The sequence below is a fragment of the Mustela nivalis genome (genome assembly GCF_964662115.1).
Source record: "Mustela nivalis genome assembly, chromosome: 5".
NCBI lineage: Eukaryota > Metazoa > Chordata > Mammalia > Carnivora > Mustelidae > Mustela > Mustela nivalis.
In genome coordinates, this window is record NC_139024.1 from 30,295,670 (window position 1) to 30,320,046 (window position 24,377).

A 24,377-nucleotide genomic window follows, 5' to 3' on the forward strand; every position below is an offset into this window, starting at 1 on the left:
ACCCAGAACATTGCCCCTAGCGCTCTCCTGCTTCTGTCACCTGCTCACGTGCTTGCTTGCACTCCTCTTGTCCACTAAGTAGCCTTCCTCATTTTCCCGCTAGGTCGTATGTTACTGCCAATCTGTATTTTATGCCTGTTTGAAGCTCTTCCAAGAACTGTAACCCTTCTTCAGTTTTATCTTTATTCTATGTGGTCTTCCACTGTTGTTTTTTCTTCCCAGTTTCCTGAATTTGTATATGCCGTCACTAGGAATATTTTGAGGCCTTCACCAGAATTTTCAGGTTGCATAATTTTAGTTATTCCTATTTTTAGGAATATGTTATGATATGATATGTTCAGCTTAAAGTTGGAAAATGGTACATATTTCCACATGCCTGTGCTGAAAATTAACCAAGGCTGGACAGTTATGCTGAACATTTTTTTAGCTATTTAATGTAGGTTTTAATAACTGATTTTATTGATCTTTTTTCCTTCTAAAGGTCTTTTCCAGCTAGTTATGTTTTAGGAAATTTTTTAGTCTTTGTTGAATTTGTTGATGTTTAAAGCAATGGTCAAGAAGTGTATACCGCAGTAAAAAAGAAAAAAAAATAGTATATCACAGACATAATAATTCTGCATTGTGTAGGGCTCAAATATTCTTTAAGAATGTGTGATTTTTCTAGTCACTTTTTAATTGAAAATATTTCACTGGATCTTCTATTTTAATCAAATATAACAATTGCTTTGGTAGACCTTCAATGAATTCTTTGATGCTCACAAAACAGAAAGTGATATTTTTGCTATCGTCTCCAAAGCGGAAGAATTTGATCAAATAAAGGTAAGATTATTTGAAGCTTGAATCAAATGCATTTTTTGGCTTGTATACATTCATTCATTTATAAAAGCTTATAATTATTTGTTATTCCTGTTAAAATATAAGCTGTATGGCACTTCGCGTTTAGAGTGCCAGCAGTGTTCTTCCATTTATCAACAGTGTCCACTATCCTAGATTATGATATTATGTCATTCCTGACACTATTCTTTGCTCTCTACTGCAAATCAAATATAATTTAAATAGGTTTTGCAATAATGAAACTGGCAGAGAATATAGTATGTAGATTTTGGTTTATTTGCAATATAAGGTTCACTGAAGAAAATATAAAGGACATGCATGATTCAAACTTAGATATGAGTATTTCTGTACCCATATTATAATTTAATCTTATTAACAGTGAAAACTTTAATACTGTGAATCATAGTACTTCACAGCTTTAAGCTATGAATGTGTTATACCATATAAAAATATATGACTATAATGAATGCATTTGAAGATAATTCAAGTTTGCCCTAATCCATTTGGGCAGAGGTTTTACTCTGGTCAAATAAAATATGAAATCTCATCAACTGAAGGATGGTGAGGTCAGAAGATTTAATTTTTGTGGCATATCAAATTTTTATATGTCAATGGCAACTTTAATATTGGTGATGAATAATAAAATGTAATTGTATCAGCCTCAAGATAGTTTCTTATTGTATTTTATTAGCTACCTGTGAAAAATTACTATTTTATTAGTGTAAAAAAGAAAAATGTTGAAAAATGGAAGCCTTAAGAAAACATGCGATGTGGTTTTATTTCAATATGTAAAATTCAAGTAAATCAGCCCAAATAATCTTATAAAAACATTGACTCTTCCAGGTCAGAGAAGAGGAAATAGAAGAGCTAGATGCTTTATTAAACAATTTCTGTGAACTCGCCGCTCCTGGAGGTGTAGAGAACAGTTATGGGAAAATAAACATCCTACTTCAAACTTATATCAGCCGAGGAGAGATGGACAGTTTCTCCCTTATATCAGATTCTGCATATGTTGCACAGGTAAGAATATTACTCCCTTCCTGTTTGCTCTTCCTTGTTTAGTTTTAGAGACTCAAGATAATCATTCATGCTGTACTTTGAATGCATTGCACTGTGACATGCTACCAAGTACCATTTTACTGCAGAACTGGTTCTGTTTAATTTGCACATTTTTTATGCCCTCTGTACTATTAGATCAGAAATGAAGGTGGAATTTGGTGATTGGTTTGGTTCTTTTTGATGTTGCTGTTGTTTTAATTTAGAATTTAAAGATACCAACTTTTTTTTTTTTCTGCTTTACACGATCAAGTTCATTTCTTTTATTTATAAAGGGCAATAATACAAGAATATTGCAAGCAGAATAAAAGATTGTGGAACCTTTGTAACTTAACCCAAATGTTAGAAACATAAACAAGGTTTTTTTACCATTAAATAAGGCTTCATAGCAGTACCTCAGACCATATTTTCAGTCTGATAAGTTTCTGATAAAGAAAGTAATCTTTCTTCCCTACCGATGATACTTAAAAATTGAGAACTGAAAAAAAAAATTCCCTAAATTACAGCTCATTAAATGTATAAGTTTTTTTAAAATATTATAGTATAAAGGCTGTTGTAGTATTTATGTTTTTATATTCCAACCATTTATGTATTCACTCATGTGAAGTAAAGCAGGTTATTTTTTGCAGTATTTTTCTTTCAAATGAGGCTTTTCTTCTAGATATTTTTGTTTGTTTTTTTTTTTAATACTTTTTACTTGAAAAAGGTATTGTTTCACGGCAAACTGTGAAACAGACTCTTAATTATGGAGAACAAACTGATGGTCACCAGAGGGGAGGTGGGTGAGGGGGATGGGTGAGATAGGTGATGAGAGTGTATTTGTTGTTATGAGCACAGACTGGTGTATGGAAGTGTTGAATCACTGTATTATACACCTGAAACTAGTATGACACTATATGTTAACTTTACAGTAATTAAAAGAAAAATAAAAAATAAAAAAGAATCCCTTTTTCATCATTTTTCATTGAGTAGTGCCTTCTCTAAGTTAAAGAGAAATAAAAGCTAAATCTTATTTTAAATGTAGAAACTATTCTGCTCTGTATCTTATGTTGGTAATTTTGTTCAAAAATACATATTTGTGTTAAATTATTATTAACAGCCATGAGTACTCAGGAGTGCTTTGAAATAACTGTAAATGTGAAGTATTTGCAAACATGAACCAAGATATATTGGTAAACAAGTTGAATGAATTCAGTAATTTAATCAAAGTAACCAAGGAACCAGGTGATGATTTTATATACTATGTAAACCAACTATGGCTGTGGCGGAAAAAAAATTTTTTTTGGCGTATCTTGGAACACATGTATTTCCTGCCATAGAAAAGTTTTATATAATTTATAATCTCTAAATTTATATATAATTTATAATCTCTAAACCCTGTGACTTGTATAGGAACCATTGTTTCTAACTTATTTTATCTGCTTTTGTGAAAAATGATGTTGTCATTTTACATTTTCTAATGATTTTATATTGAAATAGTTAATAGCTTAACTAAAAGTTAAAGCTTTTCTGGGTTCTAGATGAATAATCTGGTCACATTTCTTTTTGATTCAAGATTATGGATATATTACCAAAGACTGATACATGAATTGCTTTACAGTGTAGAACTTAGGGTTTCTTTATGATTGGTGCCCAGAAAGTCAGTCTTGGAAAATTAAGGTTATATCTCAAAGCATCCTTGTTTTTCTTAAATAGCTATTGTGGGTCTATCATCCTTGAATGCATTAGATAAATTACTGTTGAGTTTATATTTTAAATGTAAGCTACCAACAACAGTTCCACAACAACCCTCTCAGCTCTGTAAAATAGTCATCCCTTCTCTATTTCTAAAATTTTATTGTCTTAGCCCCTGAGATAACTCCTTAGCTCAAATATTCTCTGATGTTATAAAGCCTCTGCTTAGCTTCTCTGAACTGCATGTCTTAGGTACTCTGATCATTATTCCCAATTTATATCATTCCAGATTAAAGTGCCTGCCTATATCTTACATGGGATTTCTTCTTCCATTTCTTTTAGCTTTTAGGGAACAAATATAGGTTCTGAGATACTTTCAAACACAGTTGGGAAATTTAGCCTGGCATCTTCTTACAAGAGCAGCTAGGAGTGATGTCGGAAGAAGACCTATTTGGTGGATACAGTAATCAAAATGTTCATTTTATTTTTTATTTTTCATTCTCTGCGCCGAATAAGAGTCATCCTGTAATTTTTATTGGGTATCAGAACAGTTATCATACTTTTAAATACTATTTTGTTCTTAAATTTCTAATACTTTAAAAAAAAAGTAGTCAAATCTGTCAAGAGACAAATACATATTTTATATAAAATGGAAAACCAAAGCCCTTAACTCTTGTGATCATTTTTTTACCTTGTAATTTCAAGCCAGATCACCTATTTGCTATTTAAAATCTCCACTTTTTTATCTCTTTTTTTAATGATTTTGAACAGATTTTAACATTCTTCATTTTCAAGTATAAATGTCATTTGAGATTGTGAGGATATCTCCCAAATTCATGACTTTAAGAAACAATCTTCAGTAAAATAACCTGCAACATTACTAATAGAGGGAAGAAGGCAAAACAAAAGGAAACTGACTGTGGAGATGTTAAAAGGGCTTCAGCCCTTGTAACTTTCTGTATGTCTATTAATGAAGTTTTCCTAATCACCAAATTTATAACCTTGGAGTTAAATTGGACTTGTTTAGACCTGGCTTTGAATAGATACTCTAATACCAACTATCTGTGTGATCTTGGTCAAATTATTAACCTCACCAATCTCTGTTATCTTCATGTATAAAATTATAATAACAAGACCAATTGAATGCAGTTGCCATAAAGATTAAAGGAGATAACATACAAATTAAATGAGATACATAAAGCAATTAAGGTGTTGCTTGTTTTGTAGGGAGCCATTAATACAGGTAGCTGAACCCATCAGGATTTCCTTTATCATCCTTCTCACACTAATTTTTCTTTCTTACTGGATCCCAGAGTCATCTTTATTTCCCTAAGTAGACTTTTAATCATCCCCCTATATAGCCAAGGGTATCCTTGGCTGTATCTTATATTCTAGGTGGCTTCAACAACCTTCTAAGTCTTACTTATAACTTTTATCTCTTCCTCCTTAGTTTCTCGTTGGGGGGCATAGGGTCGAGCCTCGTAAGAACTTGGATATGAGACTACCATCTGTGATTTAACAAGATAACATCCACCTATGAAAGATGTGATTATTCTTATGTAGAACTAATGAAGATAACTGAGGTTGTATGAGGATAGATATTCCCCTCAATTAAAGGCTGCAATTTGGCATACGTCCTGTAAAATTGAGTGTGAGTGACAACTTGACAAATTTAAAAGTACAGTGTACCTAACCACTAACCCCCTTTTTATTCTTTAGAATGCAGCTAGAATTGTCCGTGCTCTTTTTGAAATTGCTCTGAGGAAACGTTGGCCTGCCATGACCTACAGGCTCCTGAATCTTAGTAAAGTCATTGACAAGAGGCTTTGGGGTTGGGCTAGCCCTTTGAGACAGTTTTCAGTCTTACCACCACACATTCTAACAAGATTAGAAGAAAAAAATCTTACTGTGGATAAACTGAAAGACATGAGGAAAGATGAAATAGGTAAGCAGAAATGTTTTAATGTATTGTTCTGTACAAATAAAATATTTTATTAGATATAAAAGAAAACTGCATTTTCATACTTCAGATAAATTTGTTTACCATTTTAAATCCAGTTGGTATCATTATGTAAATAGCATTTGTTCTTCTACTTTTATCATATGATGTTGAAAAAGTATTCCTACATACATTTCTAGATATCTTAACATTTTATTGGACAAACTTAAAATAAGATTATTGAATAGTTAATATTTGATTAGTTAATATTGATTAATATTGATTAGTTAATATTTCAGATTCTGAGGACGCCTGGGTGGCTCTGTGGTTTAAAGCCTCTCCCTTCAGCTCTGGTCATGATCTCAGGGTCCTGGGATCGAGCCCCACATCAGGCTCTCTGCTCAGCAGGGAGCCTGCTTCCTCCTCTCTCTCTGCCTGCCTCTCTGCCTACTTGTGAACTCTATCAAATAAATAAATAAAATCTAAAAAAAAATTTCAGATTCTGAATAGGATAGACATTACACATGAAGTGAGTTAGGCTGAGAAGAAATAAGGGGGAGGACTACTGCTGGCATAAGGTCCAATGATGGAAGAGAGGTTGAGATAATTATTTCACCTTGTATAGTAAGAATACTTGAAGACAGAATGGTAGAAGGTATCCATAAAAATAAAAATTAAGGATATTAACTAGAGAAGTTAAGATTACTTACAATGGGGGCGCCTGGGTGGCTCAGTAGGTTAAGTCTCTGCCTTCGCCTCAGGTCATGATCCTGGGATCCGGGGATCGAGCCCCACATCGGGCTCTCTGCTCCACGGGGAGCCTGCTTCTCCCTTTCCCACTCCCCCTGCTTGTGTTCCCTCTCTCCGGTCTCGGTCTCTGTCAAACAAATAAATAAATAAAATCTTTAAAAAAAAAAAAAAGATTACTTACAATGGAGTAACATGTGTAAATATTTTATGATACTTTATCATTAAAGGAAAACCACTTTTAGTTTCAAATTCTGGTGAACATAGAACATTTTGATTTGCTCATAAACATACTTTAAAAATTGTATTATGAAGAACCAAGATATGTAAGAACTATTGATACTATTAAATATTATCTATTTTTCCTTAATTGCTTGGACTCAAGTAGGAGAATGTTTATAGTCAGTCACAGTCAGTCTGTTTGTGACCCCCTCCCCACCTTGGCATTCCCATACATAACTACTTCAAAATGTAGTAATTTATGAAAATGAGTACAAGTGATTAAGTTTGTACTACATTAACCATATTTTATATTTTAGCTTTATTTTTTTCTAGAAATGAGTTTGGATGGGTGATTTGTGTTTGATTATTAAAGCATTTCCCATGATGGTTATAGAGTTGAGAAGTAGACTTTGAGCAAATTAATAGCTATTTTCACAAAATACTGAATTTTTTAATGTGTCATAAGCTAACTAGGAGAAAAGTAGGACTGTTTATAGTAGTTTAAACACTGTCAAGTCTCAGTAATTTTAAGAACCCTATTAATAGCTGAAGAAACCCTGATACTGGTTTTCAGAGCTATGAATTGCTAATTCAAGTTAACTATTACAAAATATTCAAACATGCCAGGTCAAGAATGTCAACTATTCTACATAGCAAATCATAAAACAAGCAATAAAACCACCTTCTCTGAAATCCCATTTACAAGTCAGATTATATTGCTTTTTTTCTGTCTGAACACATTTCTTCTGTGTGATGTTTTCCTTACAGGTCACATGCTGCATCATGTGAATATTGGGCTCAAGGTCAAACAGTGTGTTCATCAGATTCCTTCTGTTACAATGGAAGCATCCATTCAGCCCATCACACGGACTGTCCTCCGAGTGACACTGAGCATCTGTCCTGATTTTACTTGGAATGATCAGGTAAAAGTGGAAAATATCTATATCAGTGGTCAGTAAAAATGTCTGTACTGCAGGTTCGACTATACCTCCTTACATCTGTCCTTAAGACATAATAGAAAACTCTAAAAAGAATATATATTGAAGATTCATTTAAAGCATTGTAGTAATATTTACTATCATCCTGAAGAAAAATATGATATAATATATTAAAATGGCAACCAATGAGACCTCTTCATAACATCTTAGGTACCCTGAAAGTTCAACATTGAACAATAGTTTAGTGGATTCACTTTCATAAAGACTTTGCTTAATTCTGTCTTCTTTAATTTTGTTATCTTCATTTTTGCCAGCTCTACTTACTCTGTCATTTTATCCTACTAAAAAGTCAAGATTCTTTGTGGTAAAAGATCCCTTTTAAAATCCTAATATTTCTCAAATTATCAGTCTCCTCTTCTATTTTCCATTAGATGTGGAGAAAGAGTATTCGATGTTTTCCTCCTGGTCACCAGTTTCTTTCCTGCTGAGACTACTTTCTCAGTGATCACCAAAACCTAACTGGTTGCCATAATAATGACTTTTGCTGTTATTTTCCTTAGTTCTCTGAATATTCAGCACTATACATTGTCTTTCTTGAAAATGTCCTTCCTTGGCACCTATCACATTCCTGTTTCTGTGTTTACCCTTTCTATTCTTTCTAAATCTTAGATGTTATGGTAACTATAATTCATCACATCTGGTTGTGACACCCTTCCCACCCTGGTATTCCCATACATAACTATTTCAGAATCTAATCATTTATGAAAATATGTGCAAGGGTCGACCATATTTTATATTTTAGCTTTATTTTTCCATATATCATATATATGAAATCTTATATATGTATTTAACGTGTACACACACATATATGAAGTTCTACTCTGGATCCTCTTTCTATTCTGTCAACACTTTTTAAGGTCTGTCTTTGCAGCAGTTGCTGTACAAAGACTCCAGTAAAAGTAGTGATTGTAGATACAAAAGTAAGTCTCAATCCTTTCTTTCAAGAAGCCAGTAGAGGAAGACAAGGAAATCCGTAACTGTAATAGCAGTACCTTCTTTACATGGTTATTTTAAGTTTCTGATTTCGTATAAGTAAATGTCTTCTACATTACCTGTTATTATTAATATATCTTTAATATGAATTAATTTTATTTATCAATGTGCTTAAAAATTAACCAGCCATAGTCTTAAATCTACCGCTGGTCTTAAACTGTCCTAACCAGTAATTTCTTCAGCTTTCTCCTCTGTAAACATGCATAATAATAATAATAATTATCTTTCTCACAAATTCTGTGAGAGCTAAATGATATAAAATTATATTTAATATTTCTGTAAACATTAAATTTTACATAAAATGTAAAATTAGTTAAGCCATACTCATAATTCATTTATATTTATAATAGAGGGTTTTTAAAATCCATAAAAGTTTTATTTGCCTTTTTTCACAGTTTTCTTCTGTCAGTATCCATAAAAAAATCTTCCACAGTTTGATTTAATTCATCAGTAAGATAGAGTACTTAATCGTTTGTGTAAAGTGTTAACTTGAGCTCAGTTAGAATGCTATTGGCTGCAAGAATAGAAAACCTGACTTATCTCAAAGTGACTTATGCAAAAAAATATATTATCTTCCACAATAAAATGTCCACCAGTAGAATAGGCCCCAGAGGTAATTTAATGTATTTAATGCCATCATTTAGGGCCCATCTTTTTGCTGTCCTGACACTCTTGGCTACTTTCCAAATTTTTTCTGTGCTTCCTTGTTCACGTTTAACAGGGAAAGGTGAACACACCCCTACTTCATCAACCCAGAGCATGAACCATAAGACTTTTCCTCAGTCTGATTGAAATAGAATTGGCCATGTGCCTATCCCTTACCACAAGCTGTTTGTTATAAGGGGGATACTATAAGCTGATTGGCTTGGGCTATCCAAAATCATTCTGAGAGACAAGGTCACCTTTTCCTGAGTCACATAATAGAGAGATGAACACTTAACAATACTGGGCTTTGTTAGGGGAAAAAAAAAAAAAAGAGGGAGAAGAATGAGTATAAAATACAGTATATCTATCTCTCCGATGGAATATTATTTGTTAGTGAAAAAGAATGAAGTACTGTTACATGATAGAACATGAATGAACCTTGAGAACATGGTAAATGAAAAAAGCCAGTCACAGAGGGCCACATATTATATTATTCCATTTATATAAAATCTCCACTACAAGCAAATCTTTATAAAATAGATTGTTGTTGTCAAGCTTGGAAGTTGGGACAATGGAGAAAGATAAGTAGTGACTGGAGATGGGTGCAAGGTTTCTTTTTGGGGGTAATTCTTAAATAAGATTATAGAGATGGTTGTAAAAGCTTTATAAAAACCATTGAAATGTATACTTTAAGTGAGTAACCTTTTTAATGTAAATTATATATTAGTAAAGCTGTTAGAAACAGAATAGGTGCTGGATTTGTAAACAATAATATCCCTTACTTGAGTTAAAATATACTTAGTATTAGAATATTATTTTTCCTCTAGGTCCATGGGACAGTAGGAGAACCTTGGTGGATTTGGGTAGAAGATCCTACAAATGATCATATTTATCATTCAGAGTATTTTCTAGTTCTGAAAAAACAGGTAAACATGGGTGTGTCTATTATTATGTTGCTATCAAAAAAAAGAAAACATAAACTAAATAATTTCTGTTTTTACCTATTTCTTTATAATTTTTTAGTGCCCTTAAAGCTTTATTTTTTTTTTAATGTTTCTGTTTGGTTTCAAAGGTAACAGGAATTGCATGTTATTATATTCATATATTCAGTGTGATCCTATGTTGAGAAATTTAATTGTAATCTTTATCATGGTTCAAGGCGTGACCTGCACAGGAGTGAAATATGTCCGATGGATGGGATAAATAATGTAATGGATAAATAAAATTAAATAAATAAAAACTAATACTTTAGATGTTATAAAAATTACTACAGAATATTGACTCACATTATGAAAAGAGCATTTTTAAATATTTTCCATAAATCCTAAAAGAAAAACTTAATTTGATACTAGCATATCTTTAACTGTGATGCTTCATCCATGATTTCTCTTTTTATCAAAGAGAAAACAAGCTTTAGGCAGGGAACCTTGGGTAGACAGTAGTAGAATTTCACAGGATGTTTCTTTTCGTGATTACCTTCTATTTATGCTAAGTTCTGTTATTCCACTTTAGGTCATGGTAAAATTTAAAGAAAAATATTAAGTGAATTGGTAAAAATCATGAAGTTAAATAATTTAATGAATAGAAATTTAGGAAATTCTGATAGTCAAACTGGTAATCTGTTAGTACATGATGATATACATATATCAATAATATAAATTGTATATAAATTTTACTTTCTACAATATCAGATATCCTCAGAAGGGAACTACATATAAATTTCTGAAGTGCCTGAATATCTCAGCTACTTATTTATTTATTTAAGATTTTATTTATATTTATTTATTTGACAGACAAACAGTGAGAGAGGAAACATAAGCACGGGGAGTGGGAGAGGGAGAAGCAGGCTTCCCACTAAATGGGGAGCCCAATGTTGGGCTTGATCCCAGGACGCAGGACCCTGGGATCATGACCTGAGTTGAAGGCAGCTGCTTAACAACTGAGTCATCTAGGTGCCCTATCTCAGCTGTTTAGAAACCCAACATATTTTCTTGTTTAGTACCTATTGGTGTAGATAGCATTTTCTTAACACTAGACTAAGAGGGCCTTTATGATATCAGAATATTCATATTCACTTGAGACTTTATTTCACATTAGGTCATTAGTAAAGAAGCTCAACTTCTGGTATTTACAATCCCTATTTTTGAGCCTTTGCCTTCCCAATACTACATCCGAGCAGTGTCTGATAGATGGTTAGGAGCTGAGGCTGTATGTATTATCAACTTTCAACATCTGATTCTACCAGAGAGACATCCTCCCCATACAGGTAACATATTAAATTGTAACTTGAATCATTGATATTGTTGTTGATGTTTGTTGTTTAATTTGTGTGTTTGTTTTTATTATTTTTTTATTAAAATATAATGTATTATTTGTTTCAGGGGTACAGGTCTGTGATTCATCAGTCTTACACAGTTCACAGCGCTTAACATAGCACATACCCTCCCCAATGTCCATCACCCAGCTACCCCATCCCTCCCACCTCACCTCCCCTAGAGCAATCTTCAGTTTGTTTCCTGAGACTTAGAGTCTCTTATGGTTTGTCTCCCTCTCTGGTTTCATCTTCTTTCATTTTCCCTCCCTTCCCCTTTGATTCTCTGTATTGTTTCTCAAATGCTTCAAATCAGTGAGATCATACAATAATTGTCTTTCTCCGATTGACTTATTTCACTTAGCATGATACCCTCTAGTTCCACATCGTTGCAAATGCCAAGATTTCGGTTTTTGATGGCTGCATAATATTCCATTGTGTATATATACCACATCTTCTTTATCCATTCAAATGTTGATGGACATCTAGGCTCTTTCTGTGGATTGGCTATTGTGGACATTGCTGCTATAAACATTAAGGTGCTCGTACCACTTCAGATCACTACATTTGTATCTTTGGGGTAAATACCCAATAGTACAATTGCTTGTAGGGTAGCTCTGTTTTCAACTTTTTGAGGAACCTCCATATTGTTTTCCAGAGTGGATGCACCAGCTTGCATTCCCACCAACAGTGTAGGAGGGTTCCCCTTTCTCCGCATCCTCACCAACATCTATCATTTCCTGACTTGTTAATTTTAGCCATTCTGACTTCTGTGAAGTGGAATCTCATTGTGGTTTTGATTTGTATTTCCCTGATGCCTAGTGATATGGAGCATTTTTTCATGTGTCTGTGTCCATCTGGATGTCTTCTTTGCAGAAATGTCTGTTCATGTCCTTTGCCCATTTCTTGATTATATTATTTGTTCTTTGGGGGTTGAGTTTGACAAGTTCTTTATAGATTTTTGGCTACTAGCCCCTTATCTGAGATGTCATTTGCAAATATCTTCTCCCATTCTGTCAATTATCTTTTGGTTTTGTTGACTGTTTCCTTTGCTGTGCAAAAGCTTTTTATCTTGAAGTCCCAATAGTTCATTTTTGTTCTTGCTTCCCTTGCCTTTGGCAATGTTTCTAGGAAGAAGTTGCTGCGGCTGAGGTTGAACAGGTAGCTACCTGTGTTCTCCTCAAGGATTTTTGGTGGATTCCTGTCTCACATTCAGGTCTTTCATCCATTTGAGTCTATTTTTGTGTGTGGTATAAGAAAATGGTCCAGTTTCGTCCACATTTCATGTGACTTCTGCATGTCCCAACACTATTTGTTGAAGACACTGTCTTTTTTCCATTGGACATTTTTTTTCCTGCCTGGTCAAAGATTAGTTCACCATAGCATTGAGGGTCCATTTCTGGGCTCCCTATTCCATTCTATTCATCAATGAGTCTGTTTTTGTGCCAGTACCATACTGTCTTGATGATTACAGCTTTGTAATAGAGCTTGAAGTCCAGAATTAGAAATAAAGGCTTTAAATGATGGTGATGCCACCAGCTTTGGTTTTCTTTTTCAACATTCCTCTGGCTCTTCTGGGTCTTTTCTGCTTCTATGTAAATTTTAGAATTATTTGTTCCATTTCTTTGAAAAAAGTTGATGGTGTTTTGATAAAGATTGCATTAAATGTATATATTGCTTTTGGTGGTGTAGACATTTTCACAATATTTGTTCTTCCAATCCATGAGCATGGAATGTTTTTCCATTTCTCTGTGTCTTCCTCAATTTCTTTCATGAGTATTCTATAGTTTTCCGAGTACAGATTCTTTGCCTCTTTGGTTAGGTTTATTCCTAGGTATCTTATGGTTTTCATGCAATTGTGATTGAGATCAACTCCTTAATTTCTCTTTCTTCTGTCTTCTTGTTGGTATATAGATTTTATACATTGATTTCTGTGCATTGATTTTATATCCTGACATTTTATGGAATTCCTTGATGAGTTCTAGCACTTTTGGAGTGGAGTCTTCTGGGTTTTCCACATAAAGTATCATATCATCTGCAGACAGTGAGTTTGATTTCTTTGCCAATTCAGATGCCTTTTATTTCTTTCTCTTGTCTGATTGCTGAGGCTATGACTTCTAGTTCTGTATGAAATAGCAGTGGTGATAGTGGATATCCTTGCCATGTTCTTGACCTTAGTGGAAAAACTCTTCAGTTTTTCCCCATTGAGAACAATATTCACTGTGGGTTTTTTGTAGATGGCTTTAAGGATATTGAGGTATGTACCTTCTGTCTCCACACTGTGAAGAGTTTTGATCAAGAAAGGATGCTATACTTTGTCAAATGCTTTTTCTGCATCTCTTGAGAGTTCTTGTCCTTTCTTTTATTGATGTATGGTATCACATTGATTAATTTGCATTTGTTGAACTAACCTTGCAACCCAGGTATAAATTCCACTTTCATGGTGAATAATCCTTTTAATGTACTATTAGATCCTCCTGGCTAGTATTTTGGTGAGAATTTTTGCATCTGTGTTCATCAGGGATATTAGTCTGTAATTCTCCTTTTTGATGTGGTCTTTGTCTGGTATTAGGATCAAGATAATGCTGGCCTCGTAAAATGGGTTTAGAAGTTTCCCTTCCATTTCTATTTTTTGGAACAGTTTCAGGAGAATGGGTATTAATTCTTCTTTAAATTTTTAGTAGAATTCCCCTAGGAAGTCGTCTGGCCCTGGGCTCTTATTTCTTGGGAGATCTTTGATTTATAGGTCTGTTCAGGTTTTCTATTTCTTCCTGGCTCAGTTTTGATAGTTTATACGTCTCTAGTAATGCATTCATTTCTTTCAGATTGTCTAATTTGCTTGCATATAGTTGCTCATAATGTGTTCTTTTAATTGCTTGTATTTCTTTGATGTTGGTTGTGATATCTCCTCTTTGGTTCATAATTTTACTAATTTCAATCCTTTCTCTTTTCTTTTGGATAAGTCTGGTCAGGGGTTTATCAATCTTATTAATTCTTTCAAAGAACCAACTCCTAGTTTCGTTGATCTGTTTACTGTTCTTTTGGTTTCTATTTCATTAATATCTGCTATGATCTTTTTTATTTCTCTTCTTCTCCTAGGTTTAGGCTTTATTTGCTGTTCTTTCTCCAGCTCCTTTAGGTATAGGGTTAGGTTGTGTATTTGAGACCTTTCTTGTTTCTTGAGAAAGGCTGTAATGCTACATCTCAAAGATTTTCAACAGTTGTGTTTTCATTTTTATTTGTTTCCATGATTTTTTAAAAATTCTTCTTTAATTTCCTGGTTGACCCATTGATTCCTTAGTAGGATGCTCTTTAGCCTCCATGTATTTGTGTTCTTTGCAACTTTCCTCTCATGATTGAGTTCTAGTTTCAAAGCATTGTGGTCAAAAATATGGGAATGATCCCAATCATCTGGTACGATTGAGACCTGATTTGTTACCCAGGACAAGATCTGTTGTGGAGAATGTTCCCCGTGCACTAGGGAAGAATGTGTATTCTGTTGATTTGGGATGGAATGTTCTGAATAAATCTGTGAAATCCATTTGGTCCAGTGTGTCATTTAAAGACTTTATTTCTTTGTTGATCTTTCACTTAGATGATCTGTCCATTTTAGTGATGGGTTGTTAAAGTCCCCTACTATTATTCTTTTACTGTGGATGTGTTTCTTTGATTTTGTTATTAATTGGCTTATTTAATTGCTGCTCCGATGTTAGGGGCATAGATATTTAAAATTATTTTATCTTCTTGTTGGATAGGCCCTTTAAGTATGATATAGTGTCCTTTCTCATCTCTTATTACAGTTTTTGGTTTAAAATCTAATTTGTCTGATACAAGGAGTGTTACCCCCAGCTTTCTTTTGATGTCCATTAGCATGATTAATGGTGTTCCACTCGTTCACTTTAAATCTGGAGGTGTATATGAGTCTAAAATGGGTCCCTTGCAGATAGCATATTGATGGGCCTTGTTTTTGTTTTATCCAATCTGGTACCCTGTTTCTTTTGATTGGGGCATTTAGCCCATTTACATTCAGGATAACTATTGAAAGATAATGGATTTAGTGCCATTGTATTGCTTGTAAGGTGACTGTTACTGTATATGGTCTCTCTTCCTTTCTGGTCGACGTTCCGTAAGGCTCCCTCTTTTCTTAGAGGACCCCTTTCAATATTTCCTGTAGAGCTGGTTTGGTGTTTGCAAATTCATTTAATTTTGTTTGTCTAGAAGTTTTTTATCTCTCCTTCTATTTTGAATGACAGCCTAGCTGGATATAGTATTCTTGGCCGCATAATCTTCCTCATTTAGTGCTCTGAATATATCATGCCTGTCATTTCTGGCCTTCCAGGTCTCTGTGGATAGGTCTGCTGCCAATCTAGTATTTCTGCCATGGTGGGTTAAAGACCTCCTGTCCCTGGAGCTGCTTTCAGGATTTTCTTTGTCTTGGAGACTTGTAAGTTTTACTGTTAGATGATGGGGTGTGGACCTATTTTTATTGATTTTGAGGGGACTTCTCTGTGCCTCCTGGATTTTGATGCCTGTTTTCTTCCCCAAATTAAGGAAGTTTACTCCAGTATACCTTCTGCCTTTCTCTTTCTTCTTCTTCTGGGATCCCAATTATTCTAATATTGATTGTCTTATGGTATTACTTATCTCGAATTCTTCCCTTATGATCCAGTAGTTGTTTATCTCTCTTTTTCTTAGCTTCTTTATTCTCCATCATTTGGTCTTCTATATCACTAATCTCTCTTTTCCCTTATTTATCCTAGCAGTTAGAGCCTCCATTTTTTATTGTACCTCATTAATAGCCTTTTTTATTTTGAATTGGTTAGATTCTAGTTCTTTTATTTCCCTAGAAAGGAATTCTCTATTATCTTCTATGCTTTTTTCAGGTCCAGCTAGTATCTTTATAATCATCATTCTGGACTCTAGTTCTGACATCTTACTAATGTCCATATTGATTAGGTCCCTGCCAGGTAGTACTGACTCTTGTTCTTTTTTTTGTTTTGTTTTTTTTTTTTTTTTGCAGTCAAATGCTCTACCACTGAGCTATACCCCCTCTATTTTTTTTTTTTTTGAAGTGAATTTTTCTGTTTTGTCATTTTGTCCTGAAGGACAGATGAATGAGAGAACAAAAATGCTAAAAGGGTAACAATGACCCCGAAAAATATACACTAAACAAATCAGGAGAGACCCGAAACTGTGGGGGGAAAAGCGGGGGAGAACATGATTTGGCTGGTGAATGGAGCAGATCCACACACTAGATTTTATGTGTATTTTGGTCTTTTAGGAGGAACTGCCTCCCAAAATTTTAAGGAAAGAAAAACATATATACAAAAATAAGGGTAAATATGATGAAGGGATGGAATATGACTGTAAAGATGAAAATTAAAAAAGATTTTAAAAAAGGAATTGATAAGATAAGTTGGTTGAAACAAGAAAGGAAAAAATTTTTAAAAAGAAAAAGAAAGAATGTGATCAGATAGGAGACTGGAACAAGGCCATACACTAGATTTAGGGTACATTTTGGTCTGTTAGAAGAAACTGTATCCTAAAATTTTAAAGAAAGAAAAACTTATATATATGCTTAAAAAATAAGGTTAAATAAGATGAAGGGATAGAATATGACCGTAAAAAGGAAAATTTTAAGAGATTAAAAAAAAATTATAAGATGTTGAAAAAGGAAAGAAGAAAAATTCAAAAAGAATAGAAAAAACTGAATTAAAATGTTAACTTTGAAAGACTAAAGAATCGTGGGGAAAAGGCCATGAATTCTATGTGCTATATTCCCCTAGTGCTAGAATTTTGCAGTTCTCATTGATCAGCAAACTTGGTCTTAGCTGGATGTTTTTGCTGATCTTCTGGGAGAGGGCCTGTTGCAGTGATTCTCAAATATCTTTGCCCAAGGCAGAATTGCACCACCCTTGCCAGGGACCTGGCTACGCAATCTGCTCGGGTTTGCTCTCAGTAGCTTTTGTTCCCTGAAGGCTTTCCCTATAGCTTTGGAGGATGGGAATGAAAATTGTGGTCTCCTAATCTCTGGCCCTGGAGGAGCTGAGAACTCGGGGCCCCACTCCTCAGTTGGCCCTCAGAGAAAAGCAATCACTCCTATCTCCCTGGTCTCAAGCCTCACTCCGTGAGCACCTAGCCTATGACCGAGCATTTCTGTCTCTGGCATATGATCCTGTTTGGAGTCTCCAAACCAAGTAGATTCCTGTGGTGTGCTCTCATGCTGCTCTTACTAAGGGAGGAAGGGGAGTCTCATCGGATCTGCCACTTTTTTGATCCCTGCTCAAGAGTAGTGGCCCAGCTGTGCTGTAGATCATTGTTTATGGCAACCCTGAGCTGAGAGCCCACTCCTCATGTCCATTTTTGCAGCCAGTTTCTCCACTCTGATACTTAGGAGCTCTGCCACACTCAGGCATCCCCAGTCTTTCTGTGACCCCAAGAGTCCTATGACCACAATGTCCCTGCAAGAGTACCCCCTGGCTCAGCCACTAGAGCAATGTCCCTCTACAGAGCAGACTTCTAAAAGTTCTGATTTTGTGCTTCACTGTTCTGTCACTTGCCGGTAGCCAGCTGATGGAGGCTACTTACCCCCTGCAGTCTGTCTTCCCAAATATCACCTTGAATTCCTGTCTCTGCAAGGTCCTACCTTCCAGAAAGTGGTTGTTTTTCTGTTCTCAGAATTGCTGCTAATTCTTTTCTTCAATCTCCTGTTGAGTTTATAGATGTTCAGAAGTTTTGATAACTATCTAGCTGAATTCCTGAGACCAGACACAATTTAGGTCTCCTACTCCTCCGCTATCTTGCTTTTCATCTGATATTGTTTTTATTTTCTTTTTAAATAGCTTTATTGAGATACAATTCACATATCACACAGTTTACCCTATAACTTAAATAAGGTATCCAATTAAAAAATATATATACAATTAAACTTTATTATTATTGGTTGATGTAGTACCTTTAAGTATAACTTTATGATGAGTACAACTGTGTTGGAATGGGTGCATTGTTGTTTTAATTAAAGTTGCAAGTGTCTGTGCTTTAAAGTTGTCTAAATACAATCAGAACCCAACTCATTTAGTCAATATAGTTTGAAAAAAGACCTTCCAAAATCAAATCTATGTATACATTTGGTAGAACTTAATAGCAGACCTTCATTTTGTTTGAGTTCAAAAGACATTAAGCCTAGTCCAATTCTCATAGCTATAACAAGCTGGAGACTCACTACTTCTGTATTATTATGCCTTCATATTTATATTTTTAAAGGATTTTATTTATTTATTTGAGAAAGAGAGAGATTAAGAGAATGAGTGGGAGGAGAGGCAGAGGTAGAAGCAGACTCCCTGAAGAGGAGGGAGCCCAGTGTGGCACTTGATCTCAGGACCCTGGATCATGATATGAGCCAAAGGCAGACACTTAACTGATTGAGCCAGTCAGGCACCCACATTCATCTCTGTTTTATATACATTCGTTACAATCCATATCCCCTTCCTTCCCATTGCAAGTCTTATTTGTCATTTAATCTGTGCTCTTTGGGAAACTTCTGAGGTATCCTTTTTGTTTGCATTTATTGCTATTTGCCTAAACTTATTTCTAGTGTGTTAAATGAATTAAAGTGAATCATAGGTTCTTTTTCTTCCCTATAGCATGCTTCTACACCAAAAGAAAAAAAAAACTAGTATTACGGAGTCAGGTTATGATATCACTGCAGAATGGATTCATGATACCTCAAGTCATCCATCCTACAAACAATATATACCCTTTATATTAGTTCTCTTCTTCCACACTAATATGATAAAAGGGAATATGGTAATCTGCAATATCATGTAACAGTTTTTCATTGTCAAAACTAACAAAAATTCATTTTTAGATTTTTGTAACATGAGGAAGAATCTTTATATTTTGATTTATTAAGAAGCAGAATTTCATGAATAAATGTTTATATTGGTACTTTTAAGTGCTCTCCATTCTCTTTTTAAAATGTCTTTAGATTAAGCTAATAATTTAGTATATTAAGTGTTTTTCTTGTTGAGAATTCATAATTGATTAATGATTTCAAGAGGTCCTTAATTTAGAGAAAAATAAAGGCTGTTCTTTTCATGTAATTCCTCTGAAGACAAATTATTTTCAAAATAAAAATAATATTCCTTACTACTTCTAATGAATACACTTTTTAACAGTCCTTTGGGAAATGAAAACAGGCATTAATGTGATTTTAATCTTTGCCATTTTTTGTCAGATGTATACCTTGTTTATTACCTTAGCATATCTTAAAAAGAAATACTTTAGACTACAGCTTAAAACAACTTTGATACCTTGACAGAACTAAAAAGATTGTCAACATAGGGAAATAGAGTTTGCAGTGTCTACCAATACACTCATTAAAGAGGAACTTTCTGTTTTTCTTCCATCAAGTAGACTTATATGTAATGCCTAGAATATCAAAATATGTAAAAATGTTTGGTGCTTTAATTTTAAAGTATATGGTACCATCATTACTACTAAATTTCGAGTGCAGTATTTGATTTTAATATGCATTAACATTGTATATTAATGCTCATTTGATCACTTCTCTGTTGATTGCAAAGCACATATCACCCTATTTATATAATTAGTTGGCTTCTGACTACACTTCAAAAAGCAGTAAATATACCACCGTGACATCTTAGTGGATATTAGAAATGCGTGATGTAACCTCAATGATTCCCAGTTCTATTTGGCTGAGGGTGGGAGTGGGTATGTGTTTATGTGGGTGTTTGTAGGCACCCCATTGAGCCTAAATCAAACAAGAAAATTCTTCACATTTCATAGAAGTGAATCATCACATTTTCATATTATTAGCATATACCAAAATGTTTATTTTTCCTATTAAGAATATGTCTATGCTTCGGTTAACATTGCAAGTTGAGACTTACTCCCTTCTTGATTTTCAGTGCTACAGAAAATTTAGGAGATTGTGATCTGCTACAAAAAACTTATGCAGTTGCCTCTTAATTACCTGTGTAATAGAGTAAAGCTGCAGAGCTGAGATAATGTTTCTAAAATAGCTTTTCTATCTTTAAGTACAATTTTTTTCTAAGATTTTTATTTATTTGTTTGACAGAGAGATCACAAGTAGGCAGAGAGGCAGGCAGAGAGAGAGGGGGAAGCAGGCTCCCCGCTGAGCAGAGAGCCCAGTACGGGGCTCAATCCCAGGACCCTGAGATCATGACCTAAGCTGAAGGGAGAGACTTAATTTACTGAGACACCCAAGCGCCCCTAAGTACAATTTTTGAGAATTCTCTACACTTTCCATTTTGAAACTGTACTATGAACAGCTCACACAGATATAGACCACCATGTCCTCTTACAGATTTTTTTTCCTCCTTATTCAAACTTCATATGAAGTTTGAAGATGAAGTGGAATCATCCTCCATGAAAGAATCCTGAGAGTAAAGTTGCCTTCCAGTTTTCTAACTGATAACTTTTCTGTATTATGGGAAAATACAGTGTCAAGTTCAAGAATGTGTAACTTCATTTCTCTAAATTCATTTTAACTGTCTAATCTCCTAGACCTCTAGTTTATATAATAAGATACAACTAAATTTGTTTGTTTCCATGTTTTCTCAGTGCAGTTCTTTTTACCCACTCATTCTCTTATTTGAAACTCCCACCTAAGTTTTTTCCTGTAATTATTTAAGTCTATTTTAGTTTTTTTTTTGACTAAACGAATAGCTCATTCAGGCATTCTGGTTTGGTCATTAAAAGGAAATTTATTATTGGTAACCATTTTGGTCCTGCAGTTTGCAGTTGGTTTTCCTTTTTCTACAGATTGGGCTAAATTTAATTTTCTTCTACACCACGCGTATTTTCATACACCCGTTGCTCAAATTAGTTTCCTGATTGGAAAAGAGCCATATAGTGATATTAGTGTTGGTATATGGGGAACTCTACCAGAAGAGTGTCCAATACATCAAAATTATAAATGTGCTAACAGCGAGAGAAAAAAAGACCTGTAACTGGTATATTAAAATTTATGTTAAGCCTTTTTTCCCCCTTCCAATGAATTAAAGATTGTTATAATTTATCCCTGAGAGACAGTGTTTCGTATTGTCCATTCTTTCCAGTTATGGTTGTACCTGTTTCATCTTTTCAGAATTACTAGATCTTCAGCCTTTACCAATTACAGCCTTGGGATGTGAAGCATATGAAGCCCTGTACAACTTTAGCCACTTCAACCCTGTGCAGACACAAATATTTCATACACTGTATCACACAGACTGTAATGTCCTACTTGGAGCACCCACTGGATCAGGAAAGACTGTTGCTGCTGAATTAGCCATTTTCAGAGTCTTCAACAAGTACCCTACTTCAAAGGTCTGTTTGAAGGAATCACATGCTTGCATTAAATTAGAAAACACAGTCTGTCATCTGTAAACTAGCCCATTCTAAACACACAGTAAGACTCAATGCGTAGATTTGTCACTCTCTTAGTGCATTTTCTGGGGGAACCAGATCAGCATTAGAATAACTGGCCAGAAAATTTTTATCTTAAACTTTGGAGTCCTCTAGTTGGGTTTCTAATGTACACGTCAGTTTGCACATGTCCTTTCCTCATTGTAAGGTACCTCATTCATAGCCATATTTATAAGATAAATAATGACTTATAATCAAATCCTTTTATTATAAAAGAAATGCTAATACTTTAACAAATACAGTTTGGTTATATGTATGAAATACAGAGGCGGTTTTTATTCCACATTTCTGCAAATGGCCACATTATTGATGGAAAATAACATAAGTATTGATTTTATGCTTTCTTGAAATATGAAGTACATACTCATAGTTTAGAAGTATTATTTTTCAAGAAAGCTAATTCATACATTGTGATTGGAATTATAAGGTATTTTCCTTATCATTTATTATTTTAGAAATGTTTTAACTTCTTTTCAGTGATTTTCAATTAGTGGCTTTTCTTCCCTGCTTAACTTGAAGTTTTCCTACTTCTCAGTCTATTTTGTGGTTATCAATCCATTATAGGACATGTTAATACAGCAGTAGAGCTCATCTCTAAATATGAAATAATTTATAAGGGAAAGAATTTTTTCATAAAGCAATCTGTATGTCAGTTAGGATTATTAAAGACCAATTATTGTTATTAAAAAGGTAGAATACCTAAAATGTGTGATTGTCCTCTTCCATAAAATCTGCATTAAAATTTAAATGATATTTATCTCTCTTTAGAATTTCAAAAGTAGTTAACCTTTTTCATGGAAGAGTTAAAATTCACATGATTTTTTATCATAATACCAGGAAAAACTTTTATTTTCATCAGAATATAAAATATCTAAAGAAAATTCCTTCATTGTTTTTTTTAATATTTGAAATTTTCTATGTCTACATTTTTATGACAGTAGACATTTTTATGTCTACAGTATTATATTTCTGTCCTACTTTGGATACAGGTAGTCTGTGCAAGTAAATGAGTTTTTTCATTATTTGAAATTTTAGTCTTACAGTAACAAAAGATATATTTTTAAACCACACTGTCATGTATATGGAGTTTACCTTTATTTGAAAATGATGTCACTATTTTCATGAGGTCTTTTTACCCTCCCCTCCCTTTTCAGGCAGTATATATTGCACCCTTAAAAGCCCTGGTACGTGAAAGAATGGATGATTGGAAAGTTAGAATAGAAGAAAAACTTGGCAAAAAGTAAGTTCTTCCTTATTCAGAAGCTATGCTTTGAATAATCTAAAAGGACCAACAAATAAAAGATTTGCATAGGGGCACCTGGGTGGCTCAGTGGGTTAAGCCTCTGCTTTCAGCTCGGCTCATAATCTCAGGGTCCTGGGATCAACCTCCGCATCCGGCTCTCTGTTCTGCGGGGAGTCTGCTTGCCCCTCCCTCTCTGCCTGCCTCCCTGCCTACCTCTCTGCCTACTTGTGATCTCTCTCTGTCAAATAAATGAATAAAATCTTAAAAAAAAAAAAAAAATTTGCATAAACCTGTTGAATGCTTTTATAATGATTTTCATAGTCTTATATTTCAGGGTGTTGTCATTAGTGTTAAATGTTAGCAATATTCCCATTGTTTTAATATTGAAAAATGAAAAGTTCTTAAATTATTTAATAGGAATACCTTAATTTGGCAAGATAATTTTCTCAAAATTTTTAAATTCTAAAATAAAAGTGAACTTTATCTCTTTATTTTTCCTTTATATCATTCAGAGTAACTCCCAGGAACCATGTAGAAGGCATTTTGCATGTAAACAGTTTATAGAAAAATAGAAATCCATGTGAAGAACCTAACTTTTCAAAAAGTGTTTTAACATTGCACAAGTTTATTCATTGTGGTATTATTTTTAATAACAAGATTGCAGGTAACCCGAGTGCCTAATAGAACATGACTGAATTAATTATGGTGCATTTACACAATGCAAAATATTCTATCATCCTATAAAGCACAAAGTTTATATACTGAAAGATCTCCAGAGATGCTATAGAAAATGTTTTTAAGTACAATATTCTATCACTTATTTTTTTAATGGTAGGGAATATAAATATGTGGTTGCTTTGGAACAAGAATCAGGTAATTGGAAGATAGACATGTTACAGAGACTGCTGACCACACATTGACCCATACGAATATATTACATTTTCAAAATAATGAATATAATGTAAAAATAAAAATGAATAAAAATAAGCAGAAGCTTTGGGAACACTGTACTTGGGAAACTAATCATGCCCCTTTTGTTTTTTGAGGATTAAGACAGATGTAAAAATTATTCAGTGGTCACCTGAAATTTAGAGTTGGCCTCCAGACCCTCTTCCTCTCTGTAAAACTGGGGTCTTCTTATTTTTTTTTTTTTATCATGTTCAGCTAGCCACTGTATAATACATAATTAGTGTTTGATGTAGTGTTCAGTGATTCATTAGTTAAGTATAACAACCAGTGCTCATCGCAGCATGTGCCCCCCTC

The 24,377-nt window shown here is 34.0% G+C and overlaps 1 protein-coding gene across 1 annotated transcript in view; it reads left to right on the plus strand.

The window, feature by feature from the left end:
- The window catches only part of ASCC3 (activating signal cointegrator 1 complex subunit 3), a 338,051-nt gene that overhangs the window by 207,331 nt on the left and 106,343 nt on the right, over positions 1 to 24,377 (plus strand). The window contains exons 19-26 of the mRNA XM_082731866.1: positions 733 to 819; positions 1,678 to 1,854; positions 5,284 to 5,509; positions 7,241 to 7,395; positions 9,936 to 10,034; positions 11,206 to 11,374; positions 21,552 to 21,772; positions 23,026 to 23,111. Coding sequence (XP_082587992.1) covers positions 733 to 819; positions 1,678 to 1,854; positions 5,284 to 5,509; positions 7,241 to 7,395; positions 9,936 to 10,034; positions 11,206 to 11,374; positions 21,552 to 21,772; positions 23,026 to 23,111 — 1,220 coding nt within the window. The remainder of the gene's footprint in view (positions 1 to 732; positions 820 to 1,677; positions 1,855 to 5,283; positions 5,510 to 7,240; positions 7,396 to 9,935; positions 10,035 to 11,205; positions 11,375 to 21,551; positions 21,773 to 23,025; positions 23,112 to 24,377) is intronic.